The sequence below is a fragment of the Trichoderma ghanense genome, assembly GCF_004382785.1.
Source record: "Trichoderma ghanense strain CCMA-1212 chromosome Unknown scaffold_20, whole genome shotgun sequence".
NCBI lineage: Eukaryota > Fungi > Ascomycota > Sordariomycetes > Hypocreales > Hypocreaceae > Trichoderma > Trichoderma ghanense.
In genome coordinates, this window is record NW_027395683.1 from 17,325 (window position 1) to 44,981 (window position 27,657).

The 27,657-nt window shown below is 56.4% G+C and overlaps 9 protein-coding genes across 9 annotated transcripts; 4 read left to right on the forward strand and 5 right to left on the reverse strand.

Moving 5' to 3' along the window:
- Positions 1-427: 427 nt before the first annotated feature.
- CCMA1212_009904 (MICOS complex subunit MIC60) lies at positions 428-2,653 on the reverse strand (the record flags this gene model as incomplete). The annotated part of the gene is made up of 3 exons (XM_073706967.1): positions 2,542-2,653; positions 544-2,316; positions 428-472 (listed from the first exon to the last, which is right to left on the reverse strand). The coding sequence occupies exons 1-3, from the start codon at positions 2,650-2,652 to the stop codon at positions 428-430; spliced, it is 1,929 nt and encodes a 642-aa protein (XP_073554511.1). The 5' UTR covers position 2,653.
- Positions 2,654-3,611: 958 nt separating this feature from the next.
- On the reverse strand, positions 3,612-4,572 carry CCMA1212_009905 (GTP-binding protein ypt5; the record flags this gene model as incomplete). The annotated part of the gene is made up of 5 exons (XM_073706968.1): positions 3,612-3,959; positions 4,019-4,210; positions 4,273-4,299; positions 4,389-4,408; positions 4,497-4,572. The coding sequence occupies 5 exons, from the start codon at positions 4,570-4,572 to the stop codon at positions 3,612-3,614; spliced, it is 663 nt and encodes a 220-aa protein (XP_073554462.1).
- A 1,025-nt stretch (positions 4,573-5,597) lies between these two features.
- On the reverse strand, positions 5,598-6,827 carry CCMA1212_009906 (Initiation-specific alpha-1,6-mannosyltransferase; the record flags this gene model as incomplete). The annotated part of the gene is made up of 1 exon (XM_073706969.1): positions 5,598-6,827. The coding sequence occupies one exon, from the start codon at positions 6,825-6,827 to the stop codon at positions 5,598-5,600; it is 1,230 nt and encodes a 409-aa protein (XP_073554509.1).
- Positions 6,828-7,028: 201 nt separating this feature from the next.
- On the forward strand, positions 7,029-8,001 carry CCMA1212_009907 (uncharacterized protein; the record flags this gene model as incomplete). The annotated part of the gene is made up of 4 exons (XM_073706970.1): positions 7,029-7,056; positions 7,116-7,311; positions 7,619-7,668; positions 7,709-8,001. The coding sequence occupies 4 exons, from the start codon at positions 7,029-7,031 to the stop codon at positions 7,999-8,001; spliced, it is 567 nt and encodes a 188-aa protein (XP_073554510.1).
- A 2,141-nt stretch (positions 8,002-10,142) lies between these two features.
- On the forward strand, positions 10,143-11,666 carry CCMA1212_009908 (uncharacterized protein; the record flags this gene model as incomplete). The annotated part of the gene is made up of 1 exon (XM_073706971.1): positions 10,143-11,666. One exon carries the CDS (start codon positions 10,143-10,145, stop codon positions 11,664-11,666), a length of 1,524 nt encoding a protein of 507 aa, XP_073554507.1.
- A 2,612-nt stretch (positions 11,667-14,278) lies between these two features.
- Positions 14,279-15,709, forward strand: CCMA1212_009909 (uncharacterized protein; the record flags this gene model as incomplete). The annotated part of the gene is made up of 1 exon (XM_073706972.1): positions 14,279-15,709. One exon carries the CDS (start codon positions 14,279-14,281, stop codon positions 15,707-15,709), a length of 1,431 nt encoding a protein of 476 aa, XP_073554508.1.
- A 421-nt stretch (positions 15,710-16,130) lies between these two features.
- On the forward strand, positions 16,131-18,572 carry CCMA1212_009910 (Phosphoinositide phosphatase SAC1; the record flags this gene model as incomplete). Its single annotated transcript, XM_073706973.1, has 3 exons — positions 16,131-16,506; positions 16,589-18,318; positions 18,402-18,572. Coding segments are annotated over 3 exons (2,277 nt in total), but the record flags the coding sequence as incomplete, so codon positions are not given.
- Positions 18,573-19,605: 1,033 nt separating this feature from the next.
- CCMA1212_009911 (uncharacterized protein) lies at positions 19,606-23,334 on the reverse strand (the record flags this gene model as incomplete). The annotated part of the gene is made up of 1 exon (XM_073706974.1): positions 19,606-23,334. The coding sequence occupies one exon, from the start codon at positions 23,332-23,334 to the stop codon at positions 19,606-19,608; it is 3,729 nt and encodes a 1,242-aa protein (XP_073554466.1).
- Positions 23,335-24,369: 1,035 nt separating this feature from the next.
- On the reverse strand, positions 24,370-27,364 carry CCMA1212_009912 (Isoleucine-tRNA ligase; the record flags this gene model as incomplete). The annotated part of the gene is made up of 3 exons (XM_073706975.1): positions 24,370-24,850; positions 24,921-27,248; positions 27,315-27,364. The coding sequence occupies 3 exons, from the start codon at positions 27,362-27,364 to the stop codon at positions 24,370-24,372; spliced, it is 2,859 nt and encodes a 952-aa protein (XP_073554469.1).
- Between the last annotated feature and the right edge of the window lie 293 nt (positions 27,365-27,657).

Sequence of the window (27,657 nt, forward strand, 5' to 3'; positions counted from 1 at the left end):
GTATAAGCAAGCGTCTTGGGAAACCTTGTCATTGTATTCTTTTTCGTTTACTCGTGTCTGTTTCGGTGTCTTTCCTGTGTCCTAAGACCGTACTCGCAAGCGTCGTGTACAAAAACCCGCAAAACGTCGACACTTTTGTCATTTCTATAAACTAGGTACTTTACTTTACTACCCTGAATGAATGAGTATGCACAGTGACGTGTAGATACATCTGTTATTGGAGCAACTCAGATCGTAAATCATCATCACAGCATCGGAAACCAGCGGTTGAAGTTCCCTTTTTTTTTTTACTGGCAGTATCTTGTTGATAAACTATACACGGGGCCGGAAGCCCTCTCTACTTTTTTCCTTCTACCCTTTCTCGCTGGTCAATGTATTACACAGAACTTATATGAAACCACTCCTCCCCTTAACCCCTATGATTTTTTTATTCCACCCTCAAGCTCTGTAGTCTAGCCTCTGCAGCAATAACCTATATTTCCGAAGGCATTAGCAAAACCATGTCTCTCCTCATTGTCAAGGGGGGGTGTTCATGTCACTTACATCAAGCGCCTGCCGAACCTCGAGCACCTTTCGAGCCTCGGCCAGCCAATCCTTACTCAGCGTCTTGGCCCATCCCTGCAGGCCATTCATCTCTCTCGTCGCGGCGTCCAGGTCGCCCTCCTCCAGGTACGTCTGCGTGCGGGTCAGGATGCTCTCGACGTCGTCTCCCTCCGCGAGACCCTGCTTCTTGAACATGACGTGGCTGAGGACCCAGCTGGAGGCGTGGCTAGCGACGCCCGCGTCTTCGGGGAGCAGGGACGCCTTCCGGACCTCGCTGGCGACGCGGCGGAACCGATCAATCAACTGCGACGAGGTGGGGATGCCGCGCTGGTACGCCGAGGGAGGAATGGAGGCAATGGCGGCGTCCACCACGGCGTCGTCGGCCGCAATCTCCTTGAGCGCAACGAGCTCGCGGATGAACGGCCGGGGGTGCTGGCCGTCCTCGAGGCTGGCGCGGACGGCCTCGACGGCCACGTGCAGCTGCTGCGTCTTGAGGTTGGTGTCAACGATCTCGTTCCAGCCGGTGGTGAGCTGCTCCAGCTGCGACACGGCGGCGCTCAGGTCGTTGAGCTTGCCGAGTCGGCTGTTGCGCTCCTCCTCGACGAGGGTCTCCACCTCCTTGAGGCACTCCTTCTTCAGGGCGATGGCCTGCTCCAGGAGCTGGTTCTGGAGCTTCTCTTCGTTGAGCTTCTTCTCGCGCTCCAGCAACAGCTTGACCCGCTCGTCGTAGCTCTCGCGAACAGCCTTCATCTGCTCCTCGAACTCCTTGCGCCACGCAACCTCTTGCTGAGCCATGGTGCCCTCCACTCGTCGAATCAGGTCATTGGCAGCGACATCGAACTCGGCAACGGTGGATCGGACATCCTCGGACGCCTTCTTCTCAGCCTCGTTCTTGAGATCCTTCAACCGGTTACCGATCCTCAAAACCTCATCCTTGGCCTTTTCGACCGTTGAAGAGTACTTGCCGGACGCACCGTCGGCGTTGATGACCAGGATGAGGTCGTTCAGCATGTGGACGAGATCTCGGACAATGGGCTCCTTGGCATCGGGCAGGGCCATCAGGTCAATGGACTTGAGGGGCTTGGCTGCGGGTGTGTCCTTGATGTCGGTCGCCTTGGCCTTGGAGTCAACTGCCGCCGCCTCCTCTGGAGGAGTCACCTTCTCAGCCGGCTTGGCAACAACAGCCTCCTGCTGCGGCGCGGGCTTGGCCGGCTCCTCGGGCCTGTTCTCGGGCTTCTTTACGCTGGGAGAGGCGCTGGTGCGGCGCTCGGAAGGCTCCGTCTTCTCCGCCACCCTCCAGGACGCTCCGCTCTGCGCGGGGATCCTGACCTTCTCGCCGGGATCGGTGCGTCGTCCGCCGCCGAGGCGGGCATTGGGGAACCTCTTCTTGAAGTCGAGCTCCTCGAGGTACAGCACGGCCTGCTCGCCAAAGGGGACGTACTCGGTGAAGTAGTCGTGGAAGGTGTCGTTGACGCGCGAGTACCAGACGCCGCCGCCGAAGCCGGCCGCGCCAAGCACCATGAGGGTGAAGATGAAGTTGCGCAGCCTCCGGAAGAAGCCCTTCTTCTTCTTGGGCGGCGGCGGCGGCGGGCTGGCCTTGGGCGGCTCTGCGCTCTGGCTGACGGGTGGGGGAGGCGGCGGCGTGGGGGGGATCTCCGAGGGCGTCACCGTCGTGTCGACGAGCTCCGGGGCGGGAGGAGGGGGAGCGCGCTCAGAGGACAGGGTCTCGGACGTGGGCAGAACCGGGGGGGTTTTCTGGTCGGCATAGAATCTCTGGATACAGCAGTAAGTCAGCCAGCCGGTTCAACTCACATAGTACAGTTGCAACATGACAGAACCACGAAACCACAAAAACCAATTCTTCTGCCCTCTTCTCCAACTCTCCCCCTCCCTCTCGTCCCTCAAGCCAACTCAACCAAAGCTTCAATCATCCATAACCATCTCCAATCCCACATCATCAAAACAGAAAAAAAGAGAGCAGCAAAAACAACTCCATACCTTGGCCAAAGGCGCCTGTCGCGCCGCAGCGACAGACCATTGGCGCCCGGCAGCCGCCGCGATGGGCTTGCCGCCCAGCAATCTCGCCGACCGAAGCGATGACCGCAACATACTCGAGATTGCTCAATGGCCCCGGCGAAACAAACGTTGGGGGGGTATGGGAAAGGGAAAAGTTGGTTGGTTATCTCGGTCAGATGCCAGAAGAAGACCTGGAAGCTCCAATGGAATTAAACGCTCAGGGAAAAAGTTCGGCTAATGATGGGTCTTGCTTTTTTTTCGCCGTCTTTTCTTTGCCCAGTATTATCAACTACCGGCGGGAACCGGAGCCGTGACGCAACGGGGCAGTCATGTACGTAACAGATCAGCTCATGTCGTATCTATAGCTTTCAGTTCTTCAAGATACAGGCCATTCTGTAATGAAAGCAGAGGACATATCTCCTTTCTATAGGTTTATATTTTCTTTGACCGCCATCAACTTCAACATGCGACTCTTGAAACAGTTCGTCTTGCTCTTCTCTCAAACAGTGAGCGACCCACTTGCTCGTGCGAATCCCGGCTTCTGCGGAGCATCTCGACATCACAAGACAAACTGAAGAAAGCACGATGCAAGGCCGTATTCTAATCAACGCAGCAATCTATTAGACGCTCGGTCAGATACACATCGTCCCCCATCATCGTGTTCCATCAGGCATCCCCGTAGGCTCAGAACGTGCCGAAAGGCAGGGAGAGAAGCATGTCCTCGAACCCCCCATCAAGCAAGACGAGCAGAAAACCATCATGAAGTGCATATTATAACAAAACGAGCAAAAAAATAAAAAAACAAAGACCACAAATAATAAATCGTCGGCCAGTAACCCTCCAAAACCCAAGACTCCGAGAAATATACGACACATACCCTCGACTTGCCTCGATGCAAGCCGAGGCCTTGAATCACTGCCGTCAGTCTATCCCGGCCTGAACCTGAATCTCGTCAACACGCCCCCGCGGATGTATTGCATTGCAGGACGTAGGTACATAGGTCATCATTAGACGTCCCACCGCAACCTTGTTGGAAAAACACATTTCTTTGTCTAGCAGCTGCAAGGTCCGTTGGCATTCGTGTTGGAGCTCTCTGGTGCAAGACTGACGCCGGGGCGCTGCCCGGGTCGCGCATGTCTGGGTCCGACCTGGTCCAAGGGCAGCTTCTTCGCAATGGCGGTGAAGAGTTCCCGCACGTTCTCGGCCGTCTTCGCAGACGTCTCAAAGAAGAGGAGGCCGGCCTCGCGCGCATACGCCTCGGCATCGGCGGTGGAAATGGCCCGCTTATCGGGCTGCTCATTGACCAAGTCGAGCTTGTTGCCGGCGAGGGCGATGATGATGTTTTCGTTTGCCTGGCGCTGGAGTTCCTTGACCCACGCCTTGGCCTTGTCTAGTGATGCCTGCGTTGTCCGAGTCAATATCAGCCCTGTTTGGGATGCCACCTCGAACGTCAACATACGGATTGCGTAATGTCGTATACGACGACGGCACAGTTGGCGTTTCGGTAGTACATGGGCGCCAGCGACTTGTATCGCTCCTGGCCAGCCGTATCCCAAATCTCAAACTTGACCGTCGTGTTCTCATCGAGCGAGATGGTCTGGGTGAGGAAAGCCGCTCCAATGGTGGATTCCCGGAACGAGTCGAATTGATCCTGATGAGCTCTCGTTAGCTAGACGGTCCAGAGGCCTCCCAGACAACAACGTGCAATCGTACCTTGACGAAACGAAGGACTATTGAACTCTGCAACCAGTATGTTAGCCGCTTTGTCTTACATCTTCCTCTTTCATTGTAGACTCGACACCGCGAGTCAAAAGACGTTGCTAGTTCACCTTTCCAACAGCAGATTCGCCTGTCGCAAAACAACAACAATGTCAGCACACAACGCTTCAAGCACACAGCCGTCCGTCTGTCTGCCGTATTGCCAGGAGTCAACGCACCCAAGAGAACGAGTTTGAACTGCGCAAAGCGAGTGTTGAGGCCCGGTCGGCCAGCGGGGGGTGCGCGAGCGGCCATTTCGTCGAGGGGCTGGTTTGACTTGTTTGCGCTCTACCAACGCAGCGAGAGTGAGTGAGAGAGAGTGGCGGGGAGCCGGCAGCGGGCAAAAGAAACGACGTCGAAATCGAAAGCGTCGAACGTGCGTAGGGTGTGCCGAGGAAGGCTGCGGAGATGTCGCGAGGCTGCGGAAACACGAGGCGGTTGATGGGGAGGCGCAAGGCGATGGACAAGGTCGAAGGGCTCGGAAAGGATAAGAGGCGAGTTGCAAGTCTGCAGATGGAGGTTGGATGCGGCGAATGCCAGAGACGGGCGGTACACGTCAGGCTAGAGGGCGGGTCAGATGGCACATGGCGGGCATTAGGTAAGCCGAGGCTGCCAAATGCAGAACCAGGCTTTGGCGAAGGGCAAGTCCAGCATGTGCGGCGTTGATTAGCCCATCAATCTTCAACTTGATTTGATGCCAAAATGGGCAAAATCGGTGGCATTTAAAGGCTCAGCTGGACATTATTGTGATGAAGGAAAAAGGGAAGAAGAAGGCAGACATTCAAGAGCCAAGTTGACAGTCTGCGATAGAAGGGCGTCATCGACCAGCGCTTCAGCCAGAGCCAGATACTGCCGCTAATGCTGACCCAGCAAGGCAGCCTTAACAAGAAACAGCCAACGATGCGCATCATCACAACGTCGATCCACTCAACATCTTTCCATCCATGACATCCAGCAGATATTCAAACGGTCTTCATTCATTACATCAATCTATATATATACGCACGCCCATGTACTGATGCAAGGCGCATGTCGCCAACCTGGTTTCCATCAAAGTACATCGCCGTCGAGATGCCACAAGCCACCCGCTCTCATGTCCTTTCAATACCATTCAAAGCAGCGCCAACTCCATGCCCGAGGAACAACTCCAGCGCCAAAAAAAGTCATATAGCCCATGATACCATAACAACCAAAAGTCTAGATCGGTCGCAGTCTGTAGATGGAAACAGATTGCAGACGCAAGAAGAGAAATCACCGCCAAGTCATCAGCCATGCAACGGCTAAGGGAGCGCGGCCGGCAGATTTGCCAACGCCTGCTGCTGCCGCTCCTGCTCCAACCGCGCATTCTCAATGTCTTGGAGGATCTTCTTCTGCTCGTTCTCCGAGTACTTGTCCCAGTTGCCCGTGTCCTCGTCCCACTTGCGGACACACTCGGGCACCCAGTTGCAGTCCTCGACCTGGCCGTAGGCGGGATGCCTGTATCGAGGGTGGCGGCTGGGCCAGTTGGACGCGTGGAAGTGGTGCTTGACCAGGGCGTTGCGGGCGTTGTGGTTGCCCGAGTCCGAGTGGCCCTGCCCGGCGCAAAAAGCCTCGACGGTCAGGACGAGGATGCCGCCCACGAGCTTGGACTCGTCCAGGTTGTGGAAGGCGTCCCAGGTGACCTTGGGGCCCTTGGTCTTGCGGTTCATCTCCTCCAGCATGGCCTTGGTAAAGGCCGAGGGGCCGGTGCCGCCGATGACCTGGTCAAAGTCGAGCTGCACCTCGCCCAGGGGCACGCCCTGGTCCCTGGCCACCGCCTTGAACCACTTCATGATGTTCTCAATCAGACGCATCATGACGGGCTGCTGCGGGCGCGCCACAAAGGTCCACTGGCAGAAGGACATGGACTTTTTGCCCAGAATGGGGTGGTCCTTGAAATCCGGCTGGTCAATCTCGACGCCGACGATGATGTCAATGTCCTTTTCGTTGTAGCGATCCGGGATGAAGCGGTGGAAGGGCTTCATGGTCTCGACGTCAATGTCTGCGTAGATGCCGCCCTCGGCGTACATGATCATGTACCGCAGCAGGTCGGCCTTGATGATGGGCAGGTTGATCATCTTGTAGAACTCGACAATGTCGGGCCGGTCGAAGCCGTTGGGGCCGTAGCGGTCCTCAATGTATGCCAACTCGTTGGCATCGGTCACGACTTCGTAGCGCATGCCCGGGTTGATGGTCGTCCACGTCCGCGCCGTGACCAGATCGCGCTCGTCGAAGTTGAGGGGATCGACTTTCCATGTCTGCCAGATCTTTTGCGGGAACGTGCTGCCTGGCAGTGGAGGCGCCTTTGGCTCGCGGCGCAGGACGGAGGCGGGATTGGGTATCGCGAGGATCCAGTCAAAGTTGACAATGACAAGGAAGACGCAGACGACGGTGATGTAGAGAGGCAGGCACCTTCTCATCTGTGTAGGCACCTTGTTGCGGAAGGGGCTGGCCGAGTGGATGAGTCTCGGCGATCCAAGAGGCGAGCTCATCTTGACGAGCTCTTCTCTCGCTTGTTGTTTCAGAGTGTAATGTGGAGGAAGATCGAGGATGGAAATGTTTAACGAGCGAGAGCAGCAATGGCAGGGGCCGCTTCAGACAATGGCCACCATGCTATGAAGGGCAAGAGCCGCAATGAAGAAGGACAGAAGGAAGGGGGAGGGAAGGTTGACAAGAACTGAGAGACTTTGACAATGGCAGAGAGAGAGATGGCAGATGCGTGTGAGAGCGTGGTCAACACAGAAGCCCAAGAAATCGGACAATGGCTCTGACTCGGACAGCAATCGAGGATCGAAAGTCTGGAGAGACCCTGGCCGTACGCCACTTGAGCACAAAGCGACAAAAGCCCTGGGAACTTGGGAAGAACTTGCAGGCAGGGCTAGGGCTTGTTCTGGGCAAGGGGGACGGAAGGGGAAAAGAATCGAAGCCTTTCGAATGGTTATACTGCGTTGGACAGGTCCAAGATACTTGGGTAAGGTAGGCAGAGTTTGACGAGGAGGCTGGCCGAGTAACTCGCCGTATTGAGGGATTCAACCGAGCATTGATGTAAGGTGAGGTAGTTGTGTGTACTTGGATCAGCAAACCCGGGGAAGGAGGAGAACCTGGAAACGAGCACGTCTCACCTGGTCCATGCGCGTCTTATAACTAGGCCATATCAAAAGGACTATCCGGGCCGTCCATGGGTTGCAGTCACAGGCAGTTCGTTGCTGTTCTGCGATTCAACCAAGGCATGGAGAGCCGGGAGTTGCGTAGAGGATTCATGTACACGGTACTTGCCTAGCAGCCGTGGTTCCATTGGTTGCATCGCAGTCGGCTCAGACTTGACTTGTACCGGTACGTGTCTTCAATTAGGTAGGTACTGTACCTACTACAGTACATGTAATGCCTAACACGCAGTTGGATGGATGGATGGATGGATGGCTGGTTGTTGAAGATGCCGGGATCCATCATGTGAAGGCTGTCGAACCCGCTCGCCGGTGGATCCCTGCTCATCCGCCAGGGGACCAGGACTTGATGCCGTCTCCATTGATTACGGCTGGGGAGCCACAGCAGGAAGCGCTGCTAGAGCCGGACCAGCTGCCCAAAGCGTGCAAAAAGGTCGGCGGCACAGCAAGCGGCCAGTTTGGGGGAACATGGGGAGGAAAAGACATGGACAAGGCTCGATAGCAGGCTGGTGGAGAGACGCGCCGGCTGGACCTGCAATGTCCGCAGAGCGGCCATACGAGTACTCGTACCTCAGGTCTTCATCGGGCACCACAATACAGTGCTGTTTTCTTCAGTAGCTGCTTTCTTTCCATGTAACACGGGCATGCTCAGCTGTCCTCGACGTACATGTATTGGAACAAGCAGCGCCATGGCACAAAGCATAATCCGGATAGAGGCAAGCCACGGCCCGTCCAGCGCCTCTTCTTTATCTTGCCGTGTGCTTCGCTACCGGTCACTGTCAGCCACGGCTTGCGGTTATTTCCGCGTACAAGCGCTTGTGTGTACTGTACTGTACGTGTGTACCGCCCGAAGATCGCAGCTATTCTCCCAACAGGAGGCCAGAAGCTGGTGGAATCTGTCTTTGAATGTTGGTAGCTGCCTACCTAGCCGAGACGGCGCGCGGGAATGGCCCGACCTCAAGTCCTGCATGTACCTCTACATACCCCTTCCAATCTTGACGGCTTCTGCAGACAACCTCGAATCAATTGCTCAAATTATCTGTATTTCTCGACCAGGTCAGAGGCCGGTAGCAGCAGGCGATATCCCGGTCCAGGTACGGAGACAACCATTGGTCACATCTCCTGTCTTACATACCTGTAGCTTTGCATCAGCTCGTCACCCATCGCTTATCGAGCTGCAATGCCCGAACGGGCTTGATGCAGGAAACGCCTTCAAAAGACGAAGCTTGGCTTCGTCTGGAAAAGAAGCAGACATTGACGGATGCACCGTACCTCCTGAGGTACGCAACCGTACTTGTACCTACTGATTTGATTTAATCTCCAGTCGTCGACTCGAAGGAACAAAAGACGCAAATTCGCCGGCAGACTAATAAGCTGGATATGCACGTTGGCTCGTCGTGTGTCCAAAGCGCCGATCAACCACACACACACACGATGCAGTTGCCGTCAAAAAATCCCCCTGTTCCCATGCATGCAGCCATTGTTGGTGTGATGGTGATAATATAAGAGGGGCCAATAAGTCATGACCCATGTCGAGACTCCACGCAGCAGGGGTCTGACGTGCCGTCTCTCCCCAGTCCCCGAGGGCAGCACTTTTGCTGGGCGATTGTTCCCCGAGATGGCGGGACCGACAAATCTTCAGCAAGCGCGGGCTCGGGCTTGGACTTGATGATGTGCGTGTGCTGGTCAGTTGGTTCCTTGGAGGAGCCCTTTTTCCTTGTGGCGTTTTCGATGGCGTTGCGTGAGGAGAAGGATGGTGGTGTGGACGTTGGTGGATGTACATGGACTGTGCATACATGAACTGGCACATCACCGAGGGACAACGGCTACACCAAGCAACAAAGAAGAGACGTCTTTTCCATGTGAAATTTGGAGAACTTCAGCCCTCCAGTACGAGTGCGTACAGGAACAGGACATCGCATCCCGGACCAGCGTCCTCGGAGCTCCCATTGCCTCCAGCCCATGCCGTCATTGCGTGTCCTCGGAGTCAGTCTTGACCTCTTCTGGCACTCTCCCCCTTCTTCCTCCTCCCACACTCTGGGCTGGCCATTCTGGATCGTCCCTCGGCATCAACAGAGCTGGGTGCTCAATCGTCTCGTCGACCTTTTTTTCCCCCCTCTCGGGTGAAATCGTCAGCTAGCAATTGCGTCTCCTCCGCCAGCTAGTCGATCTATACGAGGAGGCCCGGACCACCCCCGCGTCCATCGTTCGCCTCCGCATGGTTCCAGCCTCGGGACGAGCCCCTACGATCTGAACGCTCGAGCTTCTGATCGTCGGCTTGTGAAAGCTGGGGGAAAAGCCGTGCTTCTGGGGAACTTCTACAGTAGCTCGCTGTCGTCATTCCCGATTCCCATATTGACGGATACGACGTGTCGTGTGTCCGTGACCTCAAACTGGGTTCTGGGGGGGGGGCTGCCGAAAGATCCATAACCCAGATCGAAGCCGTCTGGGGAAGCTTGGCGTTTGCTGCCGGAACACGATTCAGAGACGGCGGTCAGTTTGGCCTTGTCCAAACCGCTGCTCCGTGCAAGGCTTGCTTGCTTGGTTGAAAGCTGGGGCGTGCGTCCCTTGGCGTTCCCCTTCGTCTGTTTCTTTCTTCTTCTAGCTGAGCTCTGCATGCATCTCCCGCTACAAGGCGACAAGATGCTCCAGCAAAATATCCTCAACACCAGCAGAGACTGGGAAGAGATCAAGCCCGACTACGACCCGGAATCGGTCAAGGAGTCCAAGGGGTACGCGATATGGAAGGCAATCCCTCATACCCCCAAGCACAAGCGGGTCATTGGCCGCCTTGTGAACGCGCTCTCCAAGATACCCATCGCCTTTACGGTGGCCGAGAAGCTGCGCCCGACGTCGTATCTGGACGGCCTTCGGGGCTTCGCCGCCTTTCTCGTCTACTGGCACCATCACGAGCTGTGGGTTCACGGCTGGACCAAGGAAAACTCCATCTTTGAGAATGGCTTTGGATACGACGGCAAATACTACATGGCCGCGTTCCCCGGCATACGCAACTTCTTTACCGGCGGACACTATGCCGTCTCGACCTTTTTCATCATATCGGGCTACGTCCTTTCTTTGAAGCCCATGAGCCTTGTGCAGGCGGGCGAGCTCGCAAAGCTGGGCGACAACCTCGCATCAGCCTTCTTCAGGCGGTGGCCACGACTCTACATCCCCATTATCGCGGTCGTCTTCACATACATTACGCTATGGCACATGACCGGCATGTGGATCAACGGAATGAAGCGGGCGGAAAGCTGGTCGGAAGAGGTCGTGACCTTTTACAGAGAGTTCAAGAACTTCAGCTTCGCCTTCAAGGAGGGGGGCGTTCCCTGGCTGAGCTACAACTTCCACCTGTGGTCCATCCCTGTCGAGTTCAAGGGCTCCATGGTCGTGTACGCCTCGCAGCTGGCCCTGTCGAGGAGCTCCAAGGCCGCGCGGCTTTCGTGCGAGGCGTTCTTGGTGTTTTACTTTATGTTCATCGCCGACGGCTGGTACTGCGCCATGTTCTGCACGGGCATGCTGCTCTGCGACCTGGACCTGCTCGCGAATAAGGGCGAGCTTCCGTTCTTCTTGGCCTGTCTCGAGCCGGCCAAGGGCTTCATCTACTACCACCTCCTCGTCTTCAGCCTCTTCCTGGGCGGCATCCCCAGCGAAAACTCGGACGTCCAGAACCTGCAGAAGAGCCGCGGGTGGTACTATCTGTCCTGGCTCAAGCCCCAGGCGGTGTTCGACTACAAGTGGTTCTACCTGTGGCTGGCGGCCAGCTTTCTGGTCGCGTCCATCCCGCGCATCACCTGGCTGAAGCGCTTCTTCGAGACCAAGTTCTGCCAGTATCTCGGGCGCATCTCGTTTGCGCTCTACATGGTCCACGGCCCCGTGCTCTGGACGCTCGGCGACCGCATCTACGCCGCCGTCGGCTGGCGGACGGACGAGCACCTGCAGCACATGCCGCGCTGGGTGGACAAGCTGCCCCTGCCAAAGTCGGGTCCTCTGGGGCTCGAGGTCTCGTTCCTCGTCCCGCACCTGGTGCTGCTGCCGCTGACTCTAGCGCTGGCGGAGGCCGTGACGCGGTGGGTGGACACGCCGAGCGTCAAGTTTTGCTCGTGGCTGTACCACAAGACGTTGGGCGGTTCTGATCCGGTGCTGGCCAAGCAGGCCAGGGCGTGATGCAGGCAGATAGGGGGAAACGACATTGCTGCATGGTGTTGTATTGCAATTGCACACGGATGGATGGCTATTACAGGGCAAGCCTTGAAGGATTTTGGCAGTTTAGACGGATGTACCTACACATAGGATCTGGCGTAAAGGAATAATACCTCGGAACTCGGCGGAGTTTTGCTTGGGACTGATGAGTCGTTGCTTGCAAGGGCATGCCAACAACATTGAACAAGGGCAAATGCCACCAGTCACGATCGGGGTTTTCAGCTTTGATTAAGTACCATGCCCTATATTCAATTTCCCCGTGGTTCATCTTCTTCCAATCTCCCCATTTCCCACTCGAAATTGATCTCTCCATCCGGATTCTACGCTGTTGCCTTTCCTGGGATAGCATCCATCAAGCCTCTTCTCGATGAACTTGTACAAGCATCTCCGAGGTTCCGAGGCTTAGGTTTATTGGCGCTTGTTTTCTTTGTTGGTTCCTGACGTGGCTGCACCTCAAGTACGCCAAGCTGTTGGCTGAACAAGCGATGCATCTCGTCAATCTGCTTGGCTGCTTTGGCGCTGCAGTACGTACTAGTAAGTAGTACGGTAATATGTAAGGTACGGGAGTTGGTATCCTTTGATGTGCTTGGCAGGCATGATTCTCCTGGTGAGAGAGTCCCGTCCTCATTGCAGTATGTAGTTGAAATGCTCTTCATCAAACAAAGAAGAGATGCAACTGTCGGAAATAATGCAAACAATAGTCAACCCCCGTCGTTCATAGTGCCGTCCCACAACCTCAGCTCTTCCACGTCCTCCTGTTGAATGCTGTAGCAGCATCACCCGCTCGCTGCCCTTCTCCTTTTCCTCACTCACCCCAAATCTTCCCGCCCTCAAAAAAGAAATTGTCACACAACGGCCATTTGCCCCAATCCAGCACAAGCGCCCTCATCCTTCCATCCCCCACACTTCCTTTTGCCGATCAGAGAGAGACCGGCGTGATCGGCACGACAGGGGACCTAATCGAGGATCCCTGGAAGAGGGTCGATGCTTGTTTTTTTTTTTTTTTTTCCCTCTGCTGGTGGAGATTGAGGGCACTTCGTCGCTTGACGGAGCCTGACGGAAAATTGGCCGTGCGGAGGTGGAACCTGGAACTCAGTGGGCTCTGTTAGTGGACTTTGGGGGGCGCTTCGATTGTTAGTGGACGCCTGGGCCAGAGGTTCGTTTGCGTAGGAGGTACAGGTACAAGATGGAGGACTTGGAAGTTGACGTTCCATGCTTGTCTCTTTGTCTCTTTTTCTTTTTGTGTGGTAGGAATGGATGGATGGGTTGGTTGGGGGGGCTGGAATATGCGAGATGGCGTCGTTCCTCGGCATGTGGGATTTTGGCACATGAAAACTGGCTTGCTTTCTTGTATTCTTCATTCTGCCTGGCTTCCAAGCCCTTTCTTACCGGTGTAAGAGCTGTCCGTTGTCGAGCTGGCTTGTCATGAGAACAACCGCCGTTGTTCTTGGTCTGCTTCTCCATTTCCAATCCCCATAACATTAGCCCCATTCGGGCGTCCACTGCGAATGTGCAAGGCTGTCCATCTTTCATCAGGAACAGCTCGTCTCAACTCCCCCCGCCCTGGAGAAGGACGCCAAAATGGTAATTGCTTCGTGCTTGGTCTCGTCATAGGTATCTATGGGTTAGCACTTGCTAGCCGGTCACTGGCGCAACAAGCACCTATGTGCATGCTAGTGAGTGAGCGGCAAAAAGAAGGCTGCAGAGAGAAAAGAACATCCTGTAACCCCGTGATGCTTTTGCTGTGAGCAACAACAGTGGCGGATTCATGCAGTCCACCGGCCCTGACATCATTGCCTCTGGATCTGCCATCAAAAGCTCGCTGCAACTGGGTAAACGTCGACGTGCCATTGGCTAGAGACCAGCACGCCGCCGCAGGCTGGAGGCCTTGGCCGCAGAATCAACGAGCCCCCTGCAGCCGGGAATCCTCTTCCTGCAAGCGACAGCGTCACATCGCCGCGTCTAGGCCACGGCAGAAGCTCGACCATTGCGGGTGTGGCCAAGCTCATCTGCCATCTGCCATCTCACCAAACATCGTCTCGACGATACTTTGTTTTGACAGCCGCGCTGTAACGGGCGTCAAACACGCACATCGTCTCTAATAATCGGGGTCTCTTTGTCTCATGGCATCCTCTCTGGCATAGCCCTACAAGCGCTATTTCCCGCGCTCCCCTTGATATCAGGGAAATTCCAAGCGGCCCTATCCCCAAGGCCCTCTACACGGAGATTCCATCGAGTCGTGCCTGAAATATCTCCGGCTGGGTACCTTTGAGTTTTCCAGAAGCCAACACCCAAGCCACGGGCTGTGCTCGACCTCGGAGCTTGTTCCTCTTCTCTCTTCACCTTGCCCTATCCGGCCTTGCGAGCTTCTGTGGCCCAGAAGCTCTGCAACTTACTTTTGCAAAATTAGTCATAACGAATCATCTCGTTCCATTTTCTCGAGCAAAAAGCAGTAACCCTGCTGCTGGCTCAGGTGTGGAAGCTGTCCCCTGTCGCCCCGGATTCTGGTCACGCCAAAGCCACATCTGACCTCTCGGACACATCCAGGCCAGCAGCTGGCTGCAAGGGCCTTTACGATGCTCGCCAGAGACTTCAAGCGGCTATTGCTTGTCGTGGTGCCCGTTGTCGTCCTTTTCTGCACCATCGTCAAGTTTTATGAGCACGCGCCCATTGTGCCATCCAAAGTCAACGAATGGATCTCGGACAGACCCGACTCAAGCCAAGGGAAAGGGAGTGCCGAGTCAGATCATGAGCAGGAGGCAGAGGTGCCCATCAACCTAGGGCATCCAGAATCGCCTTCTGAAAAGTCTTCCGAGGATGGGAGCCCTACAGCCGCAGATGGTCCGCCGCCGCGGCCGCCGCTGAGCAACAGCTCCAATCCGCTTGACATCCAGGTTTCCCACCAAGAGGTATTCTCGGTGTCGACCCCTGACAGGAAATACTTTTCCATTGATTTTGCCGGGCCGCTCAATGGAATGAATCCCAACATCATCCCTCATCCCACGCTGGCCAATACATGGATTGTTGTGGCACAGCTGGTGCGGAGCGCAGAAGAGCAAACCGTCTACTTCACAGAACTCGTTTGCAATGCTGCCTTTCAAGCCGGTGTCTTGCGGTGCCTCGCGCCTCCCACGGCACTTCCTGTTGCACCAACACAAGGCAACAACTGCAATGGCGACCTGGCCTTTTTTGGCCTCAATGTTGGTCCTCACGATGCTCGCGTTCTTTACGGACCAGAGAGCCCGTACATTGTATACGGGTCGAATTCGCAATTCACTTGCTTTGGCCAGTTCATTCAAGACTTTCGCCAGCTCGTCGACTGGGAAGCCCAAGAGACTGGCCCAAGGGATTTCCTTGTAGGCACAGAGCTACAGCGCCCCCTGCCGTGGGGTGCCATCGAGAAGAACTGGTTTCCCTTCTGGGATCCGGCCGGCCAGATCTATGTCCATTACGACGTCGCGCCCAAGCGAGTCTTTGCTCGAGCCCAGGCCGATGGCTCCGTCGGCATTAACTTGGCGGTGCTCACCGAGGCGGAAGACGACAAATGTCTCGCAAGATACATGCCCAAAGCAGACAAATCTCTCGAGTCGGTCCATCAAGCAAGCAATTCGCTCAAGATTACCTTGTGTAGGCGGTCCGACGCAAGTTGCGTGCCGAACAAGGACAACACCTTCATCTTCACCATATGGCAGCACAAGACCTTCTACAACTTCCACGGCGTCTACGAGCCGTACGTCATGCTCTTCCAGCAGGAGGCGCCCTTTGCCATGCACGCCGTGTCGAAGCGGCCCCTCTGGATCCACGGCCGGCAGCAGCACTTGGACCTATTGACCTCGGACATGTTTTACGTCACGTCGATTGCGTGGAAGAGCGCCGACCTGCGGTATCACGGATTCTTGGATGACGAGCTCTTCATTGGATTTGGCATCGAGGATAAGGCGTCTGGAGCTATTGACGTTACGGCAGAGGAGTTGATGTCGGGACTTGGGCTCTGCAGCGAGGCGTAGAACTGGGCGCGGTATATCCGGTGAGGGGGTCGTTGAGATGCCCTTCATTCTGTATTCATTGTCGGCAACCTTTCTTTTTCATCTTCATTGATCAGCCATACGAGCATCTTATCGATACGACTGCCTCGTGATTCTCCTTTCCCTCCACTTGCATCTCATGAAAGGGGGAACCAGAGATGTTCGTTTATTTCCCCTCGATGCCCCTCGTCATCTCCAATCAGGGGAAGTCGATTGGATGTGTAAGCTGCGCCACATGGTGCCCCTTTTTGCCTAGCTCTGCCTGTGGCTTTGCCGTGACGTTTTGCCCGCCAATCGATGAGGCTGTGCTGCTCCAATATCCTTTTTCGAGTCCGTGCTGGCAAGTGCCTTTGATTGAACACGCCGCATTCCCCCCGTTTTCCCACATGCGATTGATGTCAGATCGAGACCAGGAGACGGACAGCTGAGCTCGTTGATAAACGCCTACAGCAAGTCACAGGCAGTGCCAGACATCAACAGAGCAAGGCTCTCCACCGAGAGAATCAGCGGCGTCGAGCCTGTCACCCGGCAGCTGCAGCAGCCATCCGCCGCGATGGCGCACCTCGCAGCCTCCAAGCTGCCCTATCGCGACATCAACCTCAAGGTCACCAGCGATGCCTACACCTTCACGTCGCCCTCGTCGCCCGATGCGCCGTCTCTCGTCATCGACCGCCCCATGGGCGACATCCGGCTGGTCCAGGGCGGCTTCAATTCGACCAAGCGCGCGACGCGTGTGTCGAGCATCCCGGGCATCCTGGGCATCATCCAGCTGCCTCTAGGTCAGTAGCACGCACACTTGCTCCTTGCTCCTTCGCCTGTCCAGCTCTGAACTGGGTCCCTGACATTGTTCATGTGGCACAGACAAATATGTCATCATCATCACCAAGGCCAAGCCCATGGGCCGCCTCAAGGGCCAGATGGTCTACAAGGTCCTCTCGACCGACATTCTCCCCATGCGCGAGCGCCAGATCCACGATCCGGACGAAGACACCTTCATCAACCTCCTCAAGACCTTCCTCGCCCAGGCGCCGCTCTACTTTTCCTACTCCATCGACCTCACAAACTCGATCCAGCGCCAGTCCCAAGCCGACACCTCCCGCCCCCTGTGGCTGAGGACGGACGACCGCTTCTTCTTCAACAAGCACCTGCAGTCGGAGCTGATCAAGTTCCGGACGGCCGGATCCCGCAGCCAGCCCGGCTCGCAGCCCGCCACGGATCCCTACATTCTCCCTTGCATATTCGGCATGCTGGAGATTCGGCAGACCAGGTTCAAGACCACGCCCCTGACCCTCATCCTGATCTCGCGGCGTTCACGATACCGCGGTGGAACCCGATTCTTCACCCGAGGCGTGGATGAGAACGGCCATGTTGCCAACTACAACGAGACGGAGCAGATTGTCATCCTCAATGACAGCAGCACCGGGCTGGGGGGGTTCGCCGGCAGCAGCGACATGCAGAGCGGCAAGTTTGGCGCCGCAGCCGGCCAGGAGGTGCAGATCCTGTCCTACGTCCAGACCCGAGGCAGCGTGCCGACGTTCTGGTCCGAGGTCAACGACCTCAAGTACACGCCCAAGATCCACGTGCGCAGCACCGACGCCGCCCTCGCCGCTTCGGCCAAGCACTTTGAGGAGCAGATCCGCATCTACGGCGACAACTACCTCATCAACCTCGTCAACCACAAGGGGCGAGAGTCCAAGGTCAAGGAGTCTTACGAGCAGATGACCAAGGCTCTCATCTCCATGCCCAGGGAGCGGCGAGAGGCCGATCGTCTGACTGACGAAAAGTTCACCGAGATCCAGCCCGGCTCGAGCCGCCAGCAGTTTGATCGCCTCCACTACGTCTACTTTGACTACCACACCGAGACAAAGGGCATGCAGATGCACAAGGCGCATGCCATTGTCGACAGGCTCCGGGACGCCGTTGATGCCCAGGGTTACTTCCGCGGCGTCGACATGCCCGGCAACGACGGGAGAATCGAAGCCCGCAGCCTCCAGACCAGCGTGATGCGCACAAACTGCATGGACTGCCTCGACCGCACCAACGTCGTCCAGAGCATCTTTGCCCGCCACATGCTCGACCGCATGCTGCAGGACCTGGGCCTGCTCGCCAAGGGGTCGACGTTCAAGGATGAAGATGCCGCGTTCGAGTTCCTGTTCCGCAACATCTGGGCCGACAACGCCGACGTCGTGTCCGCGGCCTACTCCGGCACCGGTGCCATGAAGACGGACGTCACCAGGCTGGGCAAGCGCACCCCCATGGGAGCCCTGCAGGACGGCCGCATCGGCGTCACGCGATGGTGCCTCAACAACTTCCTCGACGGCCCTCGTCAGGACGCGTACGACTTGTTCCTCGGAGTCTATCAGCCCGGCGAGGCCAATGTCGGCACGAACCTCATTTTCGGCGACAGGCGGCCGGTCCTCATCCAGGCGATTCCGTACATCCTCGCCTTTAGCGTCTTCATCGTTCTCGTGGGCATTTTCACGAGAAGGCCTCCCAACTCGAGCGTCATTCCCATGCGTCTCTTTATTCTCTTCTGGTCCAGCGTGGCGGCCTGGTGCTTCCACTTTATCTGGACGCACGGCATGCTCTATGTAAGACAATCCCACATGCACACACGTTTCCCCCAAAACAGTGTTGCTGTTCCACAGTGAGACGAGGCTAACATCTTCTGCAGGTCAACTGGCCGCGTCTGAACCCTCTGCCCTACGCCATCGATGGCTTCGCCGAGAGCTACTCCAAGGCCAGAAAGGACGCCGTCATCGGGTCCCTCGTTGCCAGACACGAGCGCGGAATGAGCACCGCTCGGTTCATCAATGCGGAGGAGGGCAAGAAGAGGATTGAGTAAAGAGGCAACGCCACACGTATCCCTGGGAGGGTTTGGTGCACGGCCTTTATATCTTGCTTTTTTTTTTTCGTACTCTTTTCTTTTCCATGTTCCTTTCGTCGCTGTTAGACTTTTTTTTTTTTTTTTGCAGAATGCAGCGTTATAGATGTAATTTCTCCCATCTCTTCTTGTCTCTTTGGTTGTTTTTGGGACCTTTCGTGTGGTCAGCAGACGCAACCAGAAAGTTTGTCATGGTGTTGTCTTTTTTTCTATCTTCTCTGTCGGTTGTTACTATTGGTCTCTGGATTCACCCTCATAGAGCATGCGGCCCCTTCTACGTTCAGTTAAAGGGAACCAGGGCATTAAAGAGCCGCCATGAAACTTTGTTGCTTTAGATAGAGTCAGAATCCTCTAGATGAAGACGGATTTCCATATATCTTTTTTTTTTTTTCTGATCAGCCGAAAAGAAGGCGAGATTGTTTAGACAAGAGGTGAAAAATAAAGTATAATTTATCATTTTCATAGCGTCTGTCATTATTCAATTTAGACTAACATAGTTCTCGACAGGAGGAATACTTTGTTATCATTATAGAGAGTAGTGTCTCCGTTAGGCCAAGAGAGCAGGTTTAAAAAGAATACGCATGCATTATTTGTAGCTACTTCACTCCATGGCTATGCAGCAGCGGGATTACCATCCTCTGATTTTTTTCCCATTTACCAACCAACAACACCAAACAGGAGAAAAAAAAAAAAAGACTTGATAAAACGATAAAAAAAAAGCTTGGGGTATCGTATCAGACAGAAAAGGAGATTATCTGAAGACATAGAAGAAAAAGGGAGATGTAAAGTTAGAAGAGAACAGGAAGAGGACGAGAAAAAAAAAAAGGAAAATGATAACACCAGTTGTTCATGGTGAACATCGGCGTTCAGTGCAACTAGCTTTCCCATCCGATACGTATAAGAGGACAGAGTATAATCACCCCATAAAGTCACGGGGAGGAGAAAGGGGAGAGAGAACGTAAGGAAGCAGCGTGAGAGAGAGAGAGAGGCAAAATCACAACCAAAGAAGCCACTTGACCCCCCGCAAAACGCCCTTGCCAACCCCCAGGAACACGCGCAGGATCATGACCATGAGCCAGACGTACCACATGAAGCCCACGAGCAGCCACTCGACCGTGAGCCACAGCCCGCGCCGCAGCCAGCGGAACCTCCGCCGCCGCGTCCGCAGCATCTTGTCCATGGTGTCGATGACGTGCTTGATCCTGAGCGGCTGGCCCAGCATCAGGTCGCGGCTCGTCTCGTCCGCCTCGTCCGCCGCCTTGCGCGCCAGCTCCGACAGGTCGTCGGCCACCTGCGTGCGCACCTCCCACACGCGCGTGCGGAGCTCCTGCGCCGTCCTGTCCCGGAAGTAGTCCGCCGACGACTGCCAGCGCTGGCCCCACGACTGGATCGCCGCCGCCAGCGTCCGCGCGGCGAAGGGGTACAGGTCGCAGGCCGCCACCTGCTGCTTGCGCAGCTGGAGCGTGAGCTGGGCGTGTTCGGGGGTGAGCCGCGCAATGTCCGACCAGGGGATGCCGCCGGGTTCCGTGAGAGGGGCTTGTTTCTGCGCAAGACGCTCCTCGCTGAAGGGCACGTGCTGCTCGTTTGCGCGCCGGCGCAGCTCCATGGCCTTGATACCGGAGCTGAGTATCAGGGTTCGCAGCCGGGCAACCTCGCGCTTCGACAGCTTCATCTGGCCAGGCAGGCCACGGTCCGCAATCGACCAGTGCTGGCCCGACAGTCGCCCGTGATGATGGTGATTGTCCTTGTCGCTAAGCGAAATGGCGGAATTCATACGCCTGTCCACAGTATCGGAGACGTGGTTGTTCATCAAGGATTCAGACTCGGAGACGTCCGCCGATTCTCCCAGCCGAGCTTTGTGCACCATGGGCGAGGACCCAGACGACGATGCGCTTCGAACCTTGATCATCGGGGGCTTGAGCTCGTCGGCAGCAGCCCGACGGCCATTTGCCGAGCCGTCAGCAGCTGGCTTGTCACCACCGTTGGCGTGGCGATAATCCGGCATGCGATGAAACTGGGGCATGGAGTCGAGGAAGTGCTTGGGCTGGTGCTGCTGCTGCTGCTGCTGCTGCTGCTGCTGCTGCTGCTGCTGCGCCTCTTGTGCCCTGGCGGACGGCTTTCGCGACAACGTCAAGGGGGTCGTCTTTCGCCCTCTGACCTTGTCGCTGTCTGATTCATCCGTGGTCTCGAGGTCCTGCGCCTCACCGGGCCCGTCCTTCTTCCGTATCATGTCTCCCAGCTTCGAAACACCGCCTCGGAATACATTGTCGATACGGGGGGCCTTGAACATGCCGCGCAGCCCAACGCCCTCGTCGCCTCGAAGACGCGCGCTTCCCGTGTTGCGAGAGCTTTTGCCGCTGTCTGTTGCTGTCAACGGCTTGCCAATAGGGCTGGACTCACGCCTGCCCATGTCAGACGCGGAGCCCGAACGCGCCAGCTTATCCCGTTTCGAGGATCGGCCTTCTCTGTCGTCTTCAGCATCGTCGGGGTCGTCGTTCTTGTCTCGGATGATTTGCTTAATCTTGCTAAAGGGGTTCCGGGTGGGAGATGCCGATCGGCTCCAAGGGGGTGAAGGATCAACGCTGGCGACCGACTCGGACTTGCCATTGCGAACCGGCATAGTCTCTGGCGAGTTGGGGGACGAAGATTGCTTGCTGGGAGAGAAGGAATAGTGGTTGGCATCCAGGCTCTGGCGTGTCGGCGAGGCATGTTTCAGCTTCTCCAAAAGCGCATATTTGCGCTCTGAGTCGCTGAACTCTGCCATGGATCCTCTCCGGCTGGCGAATCGAGATGGAGGTTGCGAGACTCGTCTCGCGTCTTGCGCATCGACGCTGTGATCATCAGCACTCTCATTGTGAGCCAAGGCCCTCTCTTCAAGCTCTCTTTCGCGCGCCTCCTTGGCCACCATTTCCAGCATCTGCTTCTGCAGCAGGTCGTTTGAGTTGCTCGAGATGGTTCCTTTGCGAACAGGCTTCGACCTCCTCCTTGGCTCGCTGTCGTTGTCGCTATCCGAATAGTCAGATGTGGAATCCTTCTTGAGCCGTAGTGAATCGTGTCCGTGCGAAGCGCTTCCGTGCCGGTGGTGGAAGCCCTTGATATTCTGTAGCTTCTGCTTGGCTCGCTCCTTTGCACTGCTGTGCGACAACTCGGAGCGAACCTTGGATAGCCCAAACTCCTTTCCTTCGGTGATGGTTTCGGTTATGTCGTTGTCTCTCGTGGTAAATGGAGAAATCTTGCTGCTCGTATCGTCTATCTCTCGAGACAACGGCCTGCTCAGCTCGGAAGCCGCAGGCGGGAAAATCTTACGCCAATGGCGGTCTTCGATGAGATACTTGTGTCCGTTTTGCTCCAGCCAGTATGCGTCGGCGATCACGTCGCAGGGCTCCAAGTACCAGTCCACCCTGGGCCGTCGGGGCCTCGCTACCGCTTCAGAAGCTGAGCTCTGCATGTCCGACTCTTCGGCAAAGGTGTAAGGGGGAATAGACGGTCTTTCTTCAGCAAGCGAGGTGCCCGCCAGCGACATTTGTTGATATACCGAATCGACCCAGAGCCTGACGGCCTCGACATCGCTGAACCCCTGACGCTTTCCATCAATGACCTTCCTCTCACGCGCTCGGACCTTGCGATTCCGGATATACTGCAGTGGGTTGTACTGCCGCCCAAGCGGTATAGCAGGCGGCTGGAACCCCGAAGTCTGGAGAGGAGAATCCGGGCCGCTGCCCGACAACGGCCTCTCGAGGCCCGGCTGCAGGGGAGGCAGCACATCGAGCAGCCGCCTGTACTGCGCCCATAGCTCGAGATGCATCTTTGCCTTCTGGGCTCTGGCCAGAGTCGACGGCGAAAACTGCCAGCGGTATTGCGGATCGAGTGAGGGCTCGAACGGGGACTGAAAGGTGCCGCTGCTCCTCGACCCAGGGACCACGGCTCCAGAAGATGGCTCTTGAGTGAAGGTGGGAGATTCGGTCCGTGAAACCTTGCGCTGCTGCTGGAGATGGTGTCGAATGTTATTCGAAGACGACGCGTCCGGTATAGGGGCCAGGCGCGGAGGGGCGACCGTCCGGGAAGCACTTCGTCGAGCGGCAAGACGACGAGACTCGCTCAAGCTGAGCGCCATGTTCACAATCTGGGTGGGATCCAGATCCGCCGCAGCGTGCGGCTCTTGGTGGCGCGCATCGGAGAATCTCCTGTCATCGGCGGAGTGGCCAGTGCTCGGGGGGGAGTTGGCAGCCTCTCCACCAGATCGCCGGCTGGGTGCAGCCGTCTGCCGCATGCCCAGGTCAAGGACCGGAGCAGGGCCAGAAGCGGGCTGGAAAGCAGCAGGACCCGGAGCCTGCGCGTGGGCGGCCCGCTGTCGACGAGACCGCACTCCTCCAAAGGCGTCTTGTAGCAGGAACCCTCCGCCCAGACGGCCCTTGAGCTTCTTATGCGCGCGCTCTTCTCGGTGTCCGGTTCCGTGGCCATGGCCGTGTCCATGTCCGTCGTCGGCGTGCGGAGAAGCCTCGGCTTGTCGAGGACTCGCGGCGTCGGCATCGTCGTCGTCATCGTGAAACAGGTCGTCCGGGGAGAAGACGTCGTCTCGCTGGCTGGTGGCATTGCCGGCCCTGGCCATCTCGTGGCTGCTGTTCCGCCGCCGCTCAGGCGTCGCAGGGCCATCCCGTCGTCCGTCTCGAGTCGCCGAATAGTGCCCTGCGGACCGAGGCGCAGGCATGTGGTGATCAGCCATTGCTTGGGCGCCGGCTCATAGTCGCCGGTGAGCAGACGCGACTTTCTCTGCTTTTCAGGTTGCCCTTTTGCGCGAATCCCGGCTTGCTACTGGAGGGCCGAGGAGAACGGAAGCATGGCGAGGAGGCTTCTAGAGAAGGGAGTAAGAAGAATTGAAGGGAGGGGAGAAAATGAAGAGACAGAAGAAGCACAAGGGAGCTGGACACGGGCAATAGGGGGGGCGTTTATGGAGGGGTGCAAGTTCCACTAGGGATGAGAAACGAAACAGGACAGGCGGAAAGGAAATTGACGAGAAAACGGCCGTTTGGCGATGCGCAACAAAGGGCACAAGAAAAGGTGTGAAGCTGAGACGCCCACTCTTAATGGCCCGCGACAAGTATCAAGTCTAGCAGCACTTTAGCAGCAACCACGACCGCAAATGGCACACAAGGAACAGCGCCCAAGTCTTGAGTCGCAGCCCTTTTCCGACTCTGTTTGCAGCAGAGTTTCGCCTCATTCGCGTCCAAGAACCGCAAAATCGGCACGGGAAGCGAGGCGCAGCGCAAGCCCAACGCCTTTTCTGTTCTTCGCTGGACGCGCAGCTCGCTTGCTCCGAACCCGGCTGAAGCTCGGACACGTTTGCGAAATTGGCTTTGAAACATGGCTTTTGATTGTCCCTGCGGTTGCGGCCCGGTTTTTATTTGCCTCGAGGTGGCATGTCACCGGTACTTGTGCATGTGACGATGTATAAGAAAGATACTACGGTAGGTATGAGTTTGCGGTGGTGATGATTTTGCTGGCGAATCACGATGAGCAACATGCGCAGTTCATGCACGGTGATGTTATGCCGCCATCAGTCAGACGCCTATCTGCAGCCAGATGTCATCCACATCATCGCTTGCCACTGCTTCATCTGCGGTTCTCTCTTGTCCGGGCAATTTATTCTTGGTTCTATATGATTCCTGACTCTCATCAGACACATCTAGGTAAGTAGGTATTATACATCCATCATACATACAGATACAGAGTTATGCAGCCATCACACTGCCCAACAGGCTCACGAAGCAGCATCAGGATGAGCTGCCACCACTTCTTCGCACCGTCCACACAGTCCGTCCTCCTCTTCGGCGGCATATCTCCAGCACCGAGAACATTTGCTCTGCTTCGGCGGCAAGACATGCACAGCGCCCTGCATGCCGTCTACTGTAAACTCCTTGGTATAGCACCAGTCGTGACTCTCGACCGAAAGGGGAGCGTTCAGCTCTACAGACGATACCACAAATATGGCATCCAGCTCGTCAAGATATCTCTCCAGGACCGTCGTCAAGCGGTCGTCCGTGACGGAGATGTTCAGGGAACACTGGAGGGAGCTGCCGAGCGCTTTCGACTCTCGGCCTTGCTCCAGGCCTGCCTTGACTGCATCGTGTACCGCGAACAAGACGGGCAAGTCTCGTCGTAGCTGCACCTGATCCAGCGTCAACCGAGCAGAATCAATGACGGGCGAGTTGTAAAGCTGCCGTGCCGGGTGTTCAAATGACCTAGATGAAGAGTCTGGTTAGATGAAAACAGAGCACTGGCGGCAAAGAATCGATTTCTATGCAGACTTACGCATCTTCCGCCATCCACGATGGCCTGTGAGACCAGGCCTCTTCCACCAGCATCGGCGTGATGGGCGCCAGCATTCGCAGGAATCCATTCAAGATGGGCACCAGGACGCCGCCCCCGTCACCACAGTAGAGCCGGTCCTTCAGGGCTTCCAGGTAGAAAGCCGAGAGGTCAGTCGCAATCCATCGGTTGATCAGCCCGGTAGCCTTGTGGAATTCGTAGTTGCTATATGCCTCCCAGACCTGCGCCATGACATCCTGCAGCTGCAGGATGGCAATCTGGTCAAGCTTTGTCAGGGGCGCCTGGAGCGCGGACTGGTGCAGTGACCCAAGCAGCATCTTCAGAGTCGTCCTGTACTTGATCAGAGCATTGTGGATCGGCTGGAGGATGGACGCGCCCACGAGAATGTCAGACGTAAAGTCGCTGCTGGCAGCCCAGAGTCGCATGGCATCGGCACCAAGGGCATCGAATCGCTTGGCGGTATCGCTCCCTTTGGTCTTCAGGGGAGGCAGCAACTTGCCCTCCATGATTTCGCTGGGGACAATGGTGTTGCCTAGAGACTTGGACATTTTCTTGCCTTGCGCATCGAGCGTGAACCCGTGGGTGATGAGCGTCCCAAAAGGAGCGGCAATCTCAGATCTAGCTTTTCCATCTGCCTTTTGGGCTGCCACGAACGTGAGGAGACTCGACTGAAACCAGCCGCGGTGTTGGTCAGAGCCCTCGAGGTAGACATCCACGGGACGTCCAATCTCCGTCCAGCTGCTACCGCTGTCGAACCAGACATCCATCGTATCAGTTCCGCGCCGATACGTTCCTTTGAGCGACGGCGCGATCCAAGCTGGGTCGTCTGGGGCATCGGAGAACCAGGCGTCCGATGTCTTCTGCTCCATGACAGATATGATGTGCTCGATGGACTCTTCCGTCATGACAGCGTTCCCGTTCTCATCATAAAGAGCGGGAATAGGCACGCCCCAGGATCGTTGTCGAGAAATGCACCATTCACTCCTCCCTTTGACAAAGCTTTCCAGGCGAACCCTACCGGCTTCCGGGACGAAGCGCACCTTGCTCAGCGCCTGCAGAGCGTCTTCCTTGATGCTTTCAACGTCTGCGAACCATTGCGCCGTAGCCCGGATGACCACAGGTTTCTTCGTACGCCAGTCATATGGATACTTGTGTTCGAGTTTATGCGTCCAGAGCACATCATCGCCAACCAGGTCCAGCACGGCCTGGCTCCCGCCCTCGAGGATAGAAGGCGCCGAGGTCAGCTTCTCAGGATCGTCTGGATAGGCCTCGGCGGTAAAATGACCCTCGTCCGTGATGGGAGCAAAAGCTTCGATGCCAAACGCGGAGCAAGCCTGGTAGTCTTCCTGGCCATGTCCGGGTGCCATGTGAACCAGACCCGTACCCGAGTCGGCAGAGACAAAATCAGCGTGAACAATGGGTTGCAGAGATGAAGAGCTTCCCCTTAGCTTATTCCGATACAGGAGACCCTTCAGTTGTGAACCAGGAATGGACTTCGCAATCACCGCTGCAGAGGGTATGTTCTTTTGGATGACCTCTACGCGGCTTTCTGCGACCAAAAGCCCATCATCTCCGACCTGCAGCAGCGCATAGTCGAGCTCATCGTGCACAGCAATGGCCTTGTTAGCGGGAAGCGTCCAGGGTGTGGTTGTCCATATCGCAGCGTAGACTCGACCCTTGAACTCGCTCAAACCGGGAACCGAGCTCCAGTCCGACATGATGGGGAATCTGACATAGGCGGCAGTCGACACATGGTCGTCACGGTATTCCAATTCCGCCTCAGCTAGAGCCGTGCGAGACGATGGCGACCAGTACACCGGCTTGTGCTTGCGATAGATGAGGCCGCTGCGAACCATCTTCTGAAAGACACGAAGCTGTCTAATCTCGAACGCTCGGTCCATTGTCGTCCACTTATTATCCCATTCAGCCATGACAGCAAAAGACTGGAAGCCCTTCATCTGGTCCAGGATCGTCTTGCTCGCCAAGCGCCTGGCAGACTCTCGAATCTTGGGTGGGCTCAATCCCTTTGTGCCGCTCTCGCCGAGCGCCTTCATCTCGATGGGAAGACCGTGGCAGTCCCAACTCGGCCTATACATGACCCTTCTACCAGCCTGGACCTGTGTCCTGTTGATGATGTCCTTGAGGGTTTTGTTGATCGCATGGCCGGCATGGAGCGGCCCGTTGGCGTACGGCGGGCCATCGTGGAGTACGAATGGGTTCTCTCGAGGCCTATTGCTTGTCTGCCACTTGTAGAAGCTATCGGTACAGTCGCGTAGGAGCTGCTGCTGCACCTTTGGATTCGGCCGAGCTCTGATTCCCGAGTCAGCGAGCTCGACTGCAAGTAATGGACCCGTCTTGATCTGTTGGGTAGCTTACGGAAAGGTTGAACGGGGCAGCCTCAGCGTCGCTTTCCATGACTTTGACATGTTCGTGGCAAGACCATGCCGGAGGGCTGTCAGGCTGGGCTTGAGCCTCAGGGGCAAAGGGGAAATACGATGCGAATTGGCGCTCTGCGACTGGCGACTCCAAAGAAACGAAGTTTTTTTTTTTTTTTCCAGGACTTGGAAGATATCGCGACCGTTCAATTGCCCCGCGCCAAGTTGCGATTGGGCGCTCCAATTGGGTCCTTCGGCGGAAGCTTACAGCGGCCTTGGGGCCCTGCTCTAGTGGATGGCGCGGGGCATGTGGCCCGCAGCCTCGATTACATCACCGGCGAATG